Raw genomic sequence first — 13,005 nt, 5'->3', positions numbered from 1 at the left:
GTGATCCAGGACCATGTGATCCAGGACTAGACCAGGACCATGTGATCCAGGACCATGTGATCCAGGACCAACCCCAGACCAGGAGCATGTGATCCAGGACCAGACCCGGACCATGTGATCCAGGACCAGACCAGGACCATGTGATCCAGGACCATGTGATCCAGGACCAGACCAGGACCATGTGATCCAGGACCATGTGATCCAGGACCAACCCCAGACCAGGACCATGTGATCCAGGACCAGATGCAGGACCATGTGATCCAGGACCATGTGATCCAGGACCAGACCAGGTCTATCTGACCAGGACCAGACCCGGACCATGTGATCTAGGACCAGACCAGGACCATGTGATCCAGGACCATGTGATCCAGGACCAGACCAGGACCATGTGATCCAGGACCATGTGATCCAGGACCAACCCCAGACCAGGAGCATGTGATCCAGGACCAGACCCGGACCATGTGATCCAGGACCAGACCAGGACCATGTGATCCAGGACCATGTGATCCAGGACCAACCCCAGACCAGGAGCATGTGATCCAGGACCAGACCAGGACCATGTGATCCCGGGCCAGACCAGGACTGTGTGATCCAGGACCAGACCCAGACCAGGACCATGTGATCCAGGGCCAGACCCGGACCATGTGATCCAGGACCATGTGATCCAGAACCATCCCCAGACCAGGATCATGTGATCCAGGACCAGACCTGGACCATGTGATCCAGGACCAGACGCAGGACCATGTGATCCAGGACCAGACCCAGACCAGGACCATGTGATCCAGGACCAGAACAGGACCATGTGATCCAGGACCAGATGCAGGACCAGACCCGGACCATGTGATCCAGGACCAGACCAGGTCCATGTGATCCAGGACCAGACCCGGGCCATGTGATCCAGGACCAGACCCGGTCCATGTGATCCAGGACCAGACCAGGTCCATGTGATCCAGGACCAGACCAGGTCCATGTGATTCAGTGGCACAGCTGCGGACTCCAGGTTCTGTTGCTCATGTATCCCAACAAGGTGACTCCAGGTTAGAGGAAGCAATGGTCCCGCAGCAATGTTGGGACAGTGCGGGAGCTTTAAGGGTCACTTTAAAGAAAGTCAGATGTGGATCTTACCTTCATTCAGCCTGAGCAGGAGAAACATTACACCCAGAGCAGGGAGCTGACACCGCATGGTCCCAGAGCGTGGTAATCCCCAACCGGCCTGAAACACAAACAGCCCAAAGGTCACAGCTTGTCCTGTCACACTCACTCTGCTCACACTCACTCTGGTTATCACTAACTCTGACACCCACTCTGTCTCACACTCACTCTCACAATCACTCTATGTCACACTCACTCTCTCTCATACTCACTCTGTCTTACACTCACCCTGTGTCACACTCACTCTCTCTCATACTCACTCTGTGTCTCACACTCGCTCTGTCTCACACTCACTCTGTCTCACACTCGCTCTGTCTTACACTCACCTTGTGTCACACTCACTCTCACACTTGCTCTGTGTCTCACTTGCTCTCACACCTGCTCACACTTGCTCTGTGTCACACTCACTCTCTCTCACACTCACTCTCTCACAATCACTATCTCTCACACTCACTCTGTCTCACTCACTCTGTAGCTCACCTCGGTCCCTCTGTATCACACGCTCTGTCTGTGTGTCGCACACAATTAGGTTGCGAGATTGTCTGACTTTGCTGACAGTACTTTCTGTGCGTGTCATCTGCTTTCAGTCCCATGGAGAAGATCCTTTTTTCTGTTTCACTTCCCTCCTGAAAGGATGTGAAGGCCTCAGAGAGGGCGCAGCAAAGATTGACCAGAATGGTTCCAGGGATGAGGGACTTCAGTTACGGGGATAGACTGGAGAAGCTGGGGTTGTTCTCCTTGGAGCAGAGAAGGTTGAGAGGAGATTTGATCGAGGTCAAAATCATGAGGGGTCTGGACAGAGTAGAGAGAAACTGTTCCCATTGGTGGAAGGGTCGGGAACCAGAGGACACAGATTTAAGGCGATTGGCAGAAGAACCAAAGAGTGAGTGTGGGAGACACGGAGAGTGGTTAGGATCTGGAATTCACGGTCTGAAAGGGTGGTAGAGGCACATTCAATTACCGCTTCACAAGGGAGTTGTATAAATACCCGAAAGAAAAAGATTTGCGGGTCTTCGGGGAAAGGGACTGGCTGAGAATTGGCACAGGCTGGACGGGCCGAATGGCCTCCTACTGTGCTATAACCAGACGACCATTCTATGATCAGGAATATGGGCAGAGTGTGTGATCCATGAGCTTGCTCCCAAATACAGTCAGCCTTCGCTTTCCCACTCCCCCCGAATGTCCCACCCTCACAAAGCATTCACCGAGCACTGTTATGTGCCCCTCAGCTCCCTGAACCCTTTACAGCACACTGAGCGCGCTCACGGCCCGCGGGTACTCACTGAGCGCGCTCACGGCCCGCGGGTACTCACTGAGCGCGCTCACGGCCCGTGGGAACTCACTGAGCGCGCTCACGACCCGCGGGTACTCACTGAGCGCGCTCACGGCCCGCGGGTACTCACTGAGCGCGCTCACGGCCCGTGGAAACTCACTGAGCGCGCTCACGGCCCGCGGGAACTCACTGAGCGCGCTCACGACCCGCGGGTACTCACTGAGTGCGCTCACGGCCCATGGGAACTCACTGAGCGCGCTCACGACCCGCGGGTACTCACTGAGCGCGCTCACGGCCCGCGGGAACTCACTGAGCGCGCTCACGGCCCGCGGGAACTCACTGAGCGCGCTCACGGCCCGCGGGTACTCACTGAGCGCGCTCACGGTGCGGGAACTCACTGAGCGCGCTCACGGCCCGTGAGAACTCACTGAGCGCGCTCACGACCCGCGGGAACTCACTGAGCGCGCTCACAGTGCGGGAACTCACTGAGCGCGCTCACGGTGCAAGAACTCACTGAGCGCGCTCACGGTGCGGGAACTCACTGAGCGCGCTCACGGCCCGCGGGTACTCACTGAGCGCGCTCACGGTGCGGGTACTCACTGAGCGCGCTCACGGTGCAAGAACTCACTGAGCGCGCTCACGGTGCGGGAACTCACTGAGCGCGCTCACGGCCCGCGGGTACTCACTGAGCGCGCTCACGGCCCGCGGGTACTCACTGAGCGCGCTCACGGTGCAAGAACTCACTGAGCGCGCTCACGGTGCGGGAACTCACTGAGCGCGCTCACGGCCCGCGGGTACTCACTGAGCGCGCTCACGGCCCGCGGGTAATCACTGAGCACGCTCACGGACCGCGGGAACTCACTGAGCGCGCTCACGGCCCGCGGGTACTCACTGAGCGCGCTCACGGCCCGTGGGAACTCACTGAGCGCGCTCACGGCCCGCGGGTACTCACTGAGCGCGCTCACGGTGCGGGTACTCACTGAGCGCGCTCACGGCCCGCGGGTACTCACTGAGCGCGCTCACGGTGCGGGTACTCACTGAGCGCGCTCACGGCCCACGGGTACTCACTGAGCGCGCTCACGGTGCAAGAACTCACTGAGCGCGCTCACGGCCCGCGGGTACTCACTGAGCGCGCTCACGGCCCGCGGGTACTCACTGAGCGCGCTCACGGCCCGCGGGTACTCACTGAGCGCGCTCACGGTGCAAGAACTCACTGAGCGCGCTCACGGCCCGCGGAAACTCAATGAGGGCGCTCACGACCTGCGGGTACTCACTGAGCGCGCTCACGGCCCGCGGGTACTCACTGAGCGCGCTCACGGCCCGCGGGTAATCACTGAGCACGCTCACGGACCGCGGGAACTCACTGAGCGCGCTCACGGCCCGCGGGTACTCACTGAGCGCGCTCACGGCCCGTGGGAACTCACTGAGCGCGCTCACGGCCCGCGGGTACTCACTGAGCGCGCTCACGGCCCGCGGGAACTCACTGAGCGCGCTCACGGCCCGTGGGAACTCACTGAGCGCGCTCACGGCCCGCGGGTACTCACTGAGCGCGCTCACAGTGCGGGTACTCACTGAGCGCGCTCACGGCCCGCGGGTACTCACTGAGCGCGCTCACAGTGCGGGTACTCACTGAGCGCGCTCACGGCCCGTGGGAACTCACTGAGCGCGCTCACGACCCGCGGGAACTCACTGAGCGCGCTCACGGCCCGCGGGTACTCACTGAGCGCGCTCACGGTGCGGGTACTCACTGAGCGCGCTCACGGCCCACGGGTACTCACTGAGCGCGCTCACGGTGCAAGAACTCACTGAGCGCGCTCACGGCCCGCGGGTACTCACTGAGCGCGCTCACGGCCCGCGGGTACTCACTGAGCGCGCTCACGGCCCGCGGGTACTCACTGAGCGCGCTCACGGTGCAAGAACTCACTGAGCGCGCTCACGGCCCGCGGAAACTCAATGAGGGCGCTCACGACCTGCGGGTACTCACTGAGCGCGCTCACGGCCCGCGGGTAATCACTGAGCACGCTCACGGACCGCGGGAACTCACTGAGCGCGCTCACGGCCCGCGGGATCTCACTGAGCGCGCTCACGGCCCACGGCTACTCACTGAGCGCGCTCACGGCCCGCGGGTAATCACTGAGCGCGCTCACGGCCCGCGGGAACTCACTGAGCGCGCTCACGACCCGTGGCTACTCACTGAGCGCGCTCACGGTCCGCGGGTAATCACTAAGCGTGCTCACGGCCCGCGGCTACTCACTGAGCGCGCTCACGACCCGTGGCTACTCACTGAGCGCGCTCACGGTCCGCGGGTAATCACTAAGCGTGCTCACGGCCCACGGCTACTCACTGAGCGCGCTCACGGCCCGCGGGTAATCACTGAGCGCGCTCACGGTGCGGGTAATCACTGAGCGCGCTCACGGCCCTCGGGTACTCACTGAGCGCGCTCACGACCCGTGGCTACTCACTGAGCGCGCTCACGGTCCGCGGGTAATCACTAAGCGTGCTCACGGCCCGCGGCTACTCACTGAGCGCGCTCACGACCCGTGGCTACTCATTGAGCGCGCTCACGGCCCGCGGGTAATCACTAAGCGTGCTCACGGCCCGCGGCTACTCACTGAGCACGCTCACGACCCGCGGCTACTCACTGAGCGCGCTCACGGCCCGCGGCTACTCATTGAGTGCGCTCACGGCCCGCGGGTAATCACTAAGCGTGCTCACGGCCCACGGGATCTCACTGAGTGCGCTCACGGCCCGCGGGATCTCACTGAGTGCGCTCACGGCCCACGGGATCTCACTGAGCGCGCTCACGGCCCGCGGGATCTCAATGAGTGCGCTCACGGCCCACGGGTAATCACTGAGCGCGCTCACGGCCCGCGGGTAATCACTGAGCGCGCTCACGGCCCGCGGGATCTCACTGAGTGCGCTCACGGTGCGGGAACTCACTGAGCGAGCTCACGGACCGTGGGAACTCACTGAGCGCGCTCACGGTGCGGGTAATCACTGAGCGCGCTCACGGATCATGGGAACTCACTGAGCGCGCTCACGGACCGTGGGAACTCACTGAGCGCGCTCACGGACCGTGGGAACTCACTGAGCGCGCTCACGGACCGTGGGAACTCACTGAGCGTGCTCACGGACCGTGGGAACTCACTGAGCGCGCTCACGGACCGTGGGAACTCACTGAGCGTGCTCACGGACCGTGGGAACTCACTGAGCGCGCTCACGGCCCGCGGCAAGGGAGACACTGAATCACATAAGGAGTAATTACAGCAGGTGACCAAAAGTTTGCTCAAAGAGGGAGGTTTTAAGGAGCGTCTTAAAGGAGGAGTGAGTGGCGGAGAGGTTTCGGGAGGGAATTCCAGAGCTTAGGGTCTCGGCAGCTTAAGGCACGGCCACCGATGGTGGAGCGATTATAATCAGGGATACGTAAGAGGCCAGAATTAGAGGAGCGCAGACATCTCGGGGGTTGTGGGGCTGGAGGAATTTGCAGAAATAGGGAGGGCGAGGGCCATGGAGGGATTTAATAACAAGGATGAGAATTTTAAAATCGAGGTGTTGCCGGACCGGGAGCCAATGTAGGTCAACGAGCACAGGGGGTGATGGGTGAGTGGGACTTGGTGTGAGTTAGGACACGGGGCAGTGAGCACGGGGTGATGGGTGAGTGGGACTTGGTGTGAGTTAGGACACGGGGCAGTGAGCACAGGGGGTGATGGGTGAGCGGGACTCGGTGCGAGTTAGGACACGGTCAGTGAGCACAGGGGGTGATGGGTGAGCGGGACTTGGTGTGAGTTAGGACACGGGGCAGTGAGCACAGGGGGTGATGGGTGAGTGGGACTGGGTGTGAGTTAGGACACGGGGCAGTGAGCACAGGGGGTGATGGGTGAGCGGGACTGGGTGTGAGTTAGGACATGGGGCAGTGAGCACAGGGGGTGATGGGTGAGTGGGACTGGGTGTGAGTTAGGACACGGGGCAGTGAGCACAGGGGGTGATGGGTGAGTGGGACTGGGTGCGAGTTAGGACACGGGGCAGTGAGCACAGGGGGTGATGGGTGAGTAGGACTGGGTGTGAATGAGGACACGGGGTCAACGAGCACAGGGGGTGATGGGTGAGTGGGACTCAGTGCGAGTTAGGACACGGGGCAGTGAGCACAGGGAGTGATGGGTGAGTGGGACTGGGTGTGAGTTAGGACACGGGGCAGTGTGCACAGGGGGTGATGGGTGAGTGGGACTCAGTTCGAGTTAGGACACGGGGCAGTGAGCACAGGGAGTGATGGGTGAGTGGGACTGGGTGTGAGTTAGGACACGGGTCAGTGAGCACAGGGGGTGATGGGTGAGTGGGACTCGGTGTGAGTTAGGACACGGGGCAGTGAGCACAGGGGGTGATGGGTGAGTGGGACTCGGTGTGAGTTAGGACACGGGGCAGTGAGCACAGGGGGTGATGGGTGAGTGGGACTCGGTGTGAGTTAGGACACGGGGCAGTGAGCACAGGGGGTGATGGGTGAGCGGGACTCGGTGTGAGTTAGGACACGGGGTTAGTGAGCACAGGGGGTGATGGGTGAGTGGGACTGGATGTGAGTTAGGACACGCGTCAGTGAGCACAGGGGGTGATGGGTGAGTGGGACTCGGTGTGAGTTAGGACACGGGGCAGTGAGCACAGGGGGTGATGGGTGAGTGGGACTCGGTGTGAGTTAGGACACGGGTCAGTGAGCACAGGGGGTGATGGGTGAGTGGGACTCGGTGTGAGTTAGGACACGGGGCAGTGAGCACAGGGGGTGATGGGTGAGTGGGACTCGGTGTGAGTTAGGACACGGGGCAGTGAGCACAGGGGGTGATGGGTGAGTGGGACTCGGTGTGAGTTAGGACACGGGGCAGTGAGCACAGGGGGTGATGGGTGAGCGGGACTCGGTGTGAGTTAGGACACGGGGTTAGTGAGCACAGGGGGTGATGGGTGAGTGGGACTGGATGTGAGTTAGGACACGCGTCAGTGAGCACAGGGGGTGATGGGTGAGTGGGACTCGGTGTGAGTTAGGACACGGGGCAGTGAGCACAGGGTGTGATGGGTGAGTGGGACTCGGTGTGAGTTAGGACACGGGGCAGTGAGCACAGGGGGTGATGGGTGAGCGGGACTCGGTGTGAGTTAGGACACGGGGCAGTGAGCACAGGGGGTGATGGGTGAGCAGGACTCGGTGCGAGTTAGGACACGGGGCAGCGAGCACAGGGGGTGATGGGTGAGCGGGACTCGGTGCGAGTTAGGACACGGGGCAGTGAGCACAGGGGGTGATGGGTGAGCGGGACTCGGTGTGAGTTAGGACACGGGGTTAGTGAGCACAGGGGGTGATGGGTGAGTGGGACTGGATGTGAGTTAGGACACGCGTCAGTGAGCACAGGGGGTGATGGGTGAGTGGGACTCGGTGTGAGTTAGGACACGGGGCAGTGAGCACAGGGGGTGATGGGTGAGTGGGACTCGGTGTGAGTTAGGACACGGGGGCAGTGAGCACAGGGGGGGATGGGTGAGTGGGACTGGGTGCGAGTTAGGACACGGGGCAGGGAGCACAGTGGGTGATGGGTGAGTGGGACTGGGTGTGAGTTAGGACACGGGGCAGGGAGCACAGGGGGTGATGGGTGAGCGGGACTGGGTGTGAGTTAGGACACGGGGCAGGGAGCACAGGGGGTGATGGGTGAGCGGGACTGGGTGTGAGTTAGGACACGGGGCAGGGAGCACAGTGGGTGATGGGTGAGTGGGACTGGGTGCGAGTTAGGACACGGGGCAGGGAGCACAGGGGGTGATGGGTGAGCGGGACAGGGTGTGAGTTAGGACACGGGGCAGGGAGCACAGTGGGTGATGGGTGAGTGGGACTGGGTGCGAGTTAGGACACGGGGCAGGGAGCACAGGGGGTGATGGGTGAGTGGAACTGGGTGCGAGTTAGGACACGGGGCAGGGAGCACAGGGGGTGATGGGTGAGCGGGACTGGGTGTGAGTTCGGACACGGGGCAGTGAGCACAGGGGGTGATGGGTGAGCGGGACTGGGTGTGAGTTAGGACACGGGGCAGCGAGCACAGGGGGTGATGGGTGAGTGGGACTGGGTGCGAGTTAGGACACGGGGCAGGGAGCACAGGGGCTGATGGGTGAGTGGGACTGGGTGTGAGTTAGGACACGGGGCAGGGAGCACAGGGGGTGATGGGTGAGAGGGACTGGGTGTGAGTTCGGACACGGGGCAGCGAGCACAGGGGGTGATGGGTGAGCGGGACTGGGTGTGAGTTAGGACACGGGGCAGCGAGCACAGGGGGTGATGGCTGAGCGGGACTGGGTGTGAGTTAGGACACGGGGCAGGGAGCACAGGGGGTGATGGGTGAGCGGGACTGGGTGTGAGTTAGGACATGGGGCAGTGAGCACAGGGGGTGATGGGTGAGTGGGACTGGGTGTGAGTTAGGACACGGGGCAGTGAGCACAGGGGGTAATGGGTGAGTGGGACTGGGTGTGAGTTAGGACATGGGGCAGTGAGCACAGGGGGTGATGGGTGAGTGGGACTGGGTGTGAGTTAGGACACGGGGCAGTGAGCACAGGGGGTGATGGGTGAGTGGGACTGGGTGTGAGTTAGGACATGGGGCAGTGAGCACAGGGGGTGATGGGTGAGTGGGACTGGGTGTGAGTTAGGACATGGGGCAGGGAGCACAGGGGTGATGGGTGAGTGGGACTGGGTGTGAGTTAGGACACAGGCAGACGATCTGAGGATGAGCTGGAGATTGCGGAGGGGGGAATGTGGGAGAGTGTTGGAGTAGTTGATGCAGGACACACCTTGGGAGGTCCTGAGATTGTCAACGACGCTATATAAAGGCAAGACTTTCTTTGGTAATGTGGCAGCAGGGGATACACTGAGCACAGTTTCCCATTGAGCCTGGGAGATGACAGGTCACTGGTCAATCTCACTTTGGCCCAATTCTCCAGCACTATCACCAGAACCCGTCAGTATTAACAGGGCGGCGATGGGTCTCTCTTTCTGTTCCTCTCTTTGTCTCAACACACAAAACCGCAGTGTGCTTGGTGTGAGGGGCGAGAGGCACATCATTCCTTCAAGGAGGGGGGGGAAGGGGAGAGAGGCGAGGGAGAGTGGGGAGGTGGAGTGGGGAGAGGGTGGAGGGGAGGGGGTGGAGGGGAGGGGGGAGGTGGAGTGGGGAGAGGGTGGAGGGGAGGGTGAGAGGTAGGGGGGAGGAGAGGAGGGGAAAGTGGAGAGGTGGAGAGGGGGAGGGGCACAGGGGAGGGGGGGAGGGAGAGGGGGAGGGGGTGTGTGAGGGGAGGGGAAGGGTGAGGGGAAGGGAGGGGGAGGATGGTTGGAGGGACTGGGGGAAAGGGGAGCGAAAGAAGAGGGGTCTCGGGCCAATAGTTGGAGGTAATACTGCGATGCGTTATTGCTATCACCTTATACAGGTTCCCTGCAGTGATCCAGCAAGCCACCACTGTGCACCCTGGAACTGTAGGCAGACTGCACAAGCGGCCAGGCCTCTTTTTACAGGCCCGATCTCTTGCTCTCTCCTTGGACCTTGGCCCCTTTACTGGCTGCTCTGCTCTCAGTGACGCTCCCGTTGGCAGGGGGAGTGGAGGAGGAGGGGCAGTGTGGGGGGAGGGGAGGGGAGGGGAGGGGCAGTGCGGGGGGGGGGGGGGGGGAGGGGAGGGGCAGTGCGGGGGGAGGGGAGGGGAGGGGAGGGGCAGTGCGGGGGGAGGGGAGGGGAGGGGAGGGGCAGTGCGGGGGGAGGGGAGGGGCAGTGCGGGGGAGGGGGAGGGGCAGCGTGGGGGGAGGGGAGGGGCAGCGCGGGGGGAGGGGAGGGGCAGCGCGGGGGGAGGGGAGGGGCAGTGCGGGGGGAGGGGAGGGGCAGTGCGGGGGGAGGGGAGGGGCAGTGTGGGGGGAGGGGAGGGGCAGTGCGGGGGAGGGGGAGGGGAGGGGCAGTGCGGGGGAGGGGGAGGGGAGGGGCAGTGCGGGGGAGGGGGAGGGGAGGGGCAGTGTGGGGGGAGGGGAGGGGCAGTGCGGGGGAGGGGGAGGGGAGGGGCAGTGTGGGGGGAGGGGAGGGGCAGTGCGGGGGAGGGGGAGGGGAGGGGCAGTGCGGGGGAGGGGGAGGGGAGGGGGCAGTGCGGGGGAGGGTCAGTGTGGGGGAGGGGGAGGGTCAGTGTGCAGGGAGGGTGAGGGGGATGGGAGGGGCAGTGCGGGGTGGGGAGGGACAGTGTGAGGGGATGGGAGGGGCAGTGCGGGGGAGGGTCAGTGTGGGAAAGGGGGAGGGGCAGCGTGGGGGGAGGGGAGGGGGATGGGAGGGGCAGTGCGGGGTGGGGAGGGACAGTGTGGGGGGATGGGAGGGGCAGTGCGGGGGAGGGGGAGGGGAGGGGGCAGTGCGGGGGAGGGTCAGTGTGGGGGAGGGGGAGGGTCAGTGTGCAGGGAGTGCGAGGGGCAGTGTGGAGGGAGGGGAGGGGGAGGGGCAGTGTGGAGGGAGGGGAGGGGCAGGGGAAGGGGGAGGAGCTATGAGGGGGGAAGGTTGATGGCCTGATCTGCGGTGGAAGGACCTCCCGCGTTAGTTGGGACCCTAACAGGGTCTGTTGCCTGTTTTGGGACCAGAAGGACTCGGTTTTGGCCGTGACCAATATGGCAGATTGGGAATACTGCCACCATATTGGAGGCCGAGGTGACTGTTTACCCCCAAAGATGCCCCAACACAGCAGCGGGCACACTGTCGTACCACACCCCTGACTCTTGCTCAGGGAACAAGCCTTTCCCCTGACTACAATTAGCAATTAGAAACTTTTCATGCAATATCTGGTTTACTTACAGAGTGAGGCAGGTCCAGGAGAACGCTGATAAAAACTGATTTAAAACAGTTCAATCTCCGAGCCATACCTGTAGGTCCAACACGAACCCCCCACATTCACTGCAACACGCGTTAGTACAACACACACCCTAAACATTCACTACAACACGCATTAGTACAATACACACCCTAAACATTCACTGCAACACGCGTTAGTACAACACACACCCTAAACGTTTGTTGCAACTCGCGTTAGTGCAACACACACCCTAAACGTTCACTGCAACTCGCGTTAGTGCAACACACACCCTAAACGTTCACTACAACATGCATTAGTACAACACACACCCTAAACATTCACTGCAACACGCATTAGTACAACACACACCCTAAACATTCACTGCAACACGTGTTAGTACAACACACACCCTAAACGTTCACTACAACACGTGTTAGTACAACACACACCCTAAACATTCACTGCAACACGCATTAGTACAACACACACCCTAAACGTTCACTGCAACTCGTGTTAGTGCAACACACACCCTAAACGTTCACTACAACTCACGTTAGTGCAACACACACCCTAAACGTTCACTACAACTCGCGTTAGTGCAACACACACCCTAAACGTTCACTACAACACGCATTAGTACAACACACACCCTAAACATTCACTGCAACACGTGTTAGTACAACACACACCCTAAACATTCACTGCAACACGTGTTAGTACAACACACACCCTAAACATTCACTGCAACACGTGTTAGTACAACACACACCCTAAACATTCACTGCAACACGCATTAGTACAACACACACCCTAAACATTCACTGCAACACGCATTAGTACAACACACACCCTAAACGTTCACTGCAACTCGTGTTAGTGCAACACACACCCTAAACGTTCACTACAACTCACGTTAGTGCAACACACACCCTAAACGTTCACTACAACTCACGTTAGTGCAACACACACCCTAAACGTTCACTACAACTCGTGTTAGTGCAACACACACCCTAAACGTTCACTGCAACACGTGTTAGTGCAACACACACCCTAAACGTTCACTACAACTCACGTTAGTGCAACACACACCCTAAACGTTCACTGCAACACGCATTAGTACAACACACACCCTAAACGTTCACTGCAACTCGCGTTAGTGCAACACACACCCTAAACGTTCACTACAACATAGATTAGTATAACACGAACCCTCCACTTTCACATCCACTTTGAACTTTCCTCACGGTGTTTCCGCAGGGACACAAACTGTACTGTGTAACAACAGCAGGCAGTCACTGGTAACATAGCAACAATGGCCCAATTGTGCAATACAGTGCGTCATTGTTGAGATAAGTGGCCTGCCCTTGGAAAATAACATTCTCACAATCTGCGCCGTCATAAAGGACAGCCAATTACTTAAATTCAAAGACACACCCAGGACATAATCTTAACCCTTTACAGTATCGCTCATTGGCCTCTTCCAGGTGTGAGTCAAGTTAGTCAAGTGTTAGTCAGGTGTTAGTCAATTACTAGTCAGGTGTTAGTCAGTTACTAGTCAGCTACTAGTCAAGTGTTAGTCAATTACTAGGCAGTTACTAGTCAGGTGTTAGTCAGTTACTAGTCAGCTACTAGTCAGGTGTTCGTCAATTACTAGGCAGTTACTAGTCAGGTGTTAGTCAGTTACTAGTCAGCTACTAGTCAAGTGTTAGTCAATTACTAGGCAGTTACTAGTCAGGTGTTAGTCAGTTACTAGTCAGCTACTAGTCAGGTGTTAG

The 13,005-nt window shown here is 60.2% G+C and overlaps 1 protein-coding gene across 3 annotated transcripts in view; it reads right to left on the bottom strand.

The window, feature by feature from the left end:
- LOC139235409 (galectin-3-binding protein-like) overlaps window positions 1-12,527 on the bottom strand; it is a 76,616-nt gene extending 64,089 nt beyond the window's left edge. Inside the window, exons 1-2 of one of the 3 annotated variants that reach the window (XM_070866543.1) lie at window positions 12,440-12,527; window positions 1,126-1,213 (exon numbers count right to left, since the gene is read on the bottom strand). In XM_070866543.1, coding sequence (XP_070722644.1) covers window positions 1,126-1,183 — 58 coding nt within the window. In that variant the 5' untranslated portion in view covers window positions 1,184-1,213; window positions 12,440-12,527. Of the gene's footprint in view, window positions 1-1,125; window positions 1,214-1,632; window positions 1,733-11,232 lie in introns of those variants that run through there. The other 2 variants (XM_070866538.1, XM_070866548.1) reach the window with 2 other exon arrangements.
- Window positions 12,528-13,005: the final 478 nt, after the last annotated feature.

Source organism: Pristiophorus japonicus, chromosome 2 (assembly GCF_044704955.1).
Source record: "Pristiophorus japonicus isolate sPriJap1 chromosome 2, sPriJap1.hap1, whole genome shotgun sequence".
NCBI lineage: Eukaryota > Metazoa > Chordata > Chondrichthyes > Pristiophoridae > Pristiophorus > Pristiophorus japonicus.
This window is presented reverse-complemented; position numbering and strand designations above follow the sequence as displayed.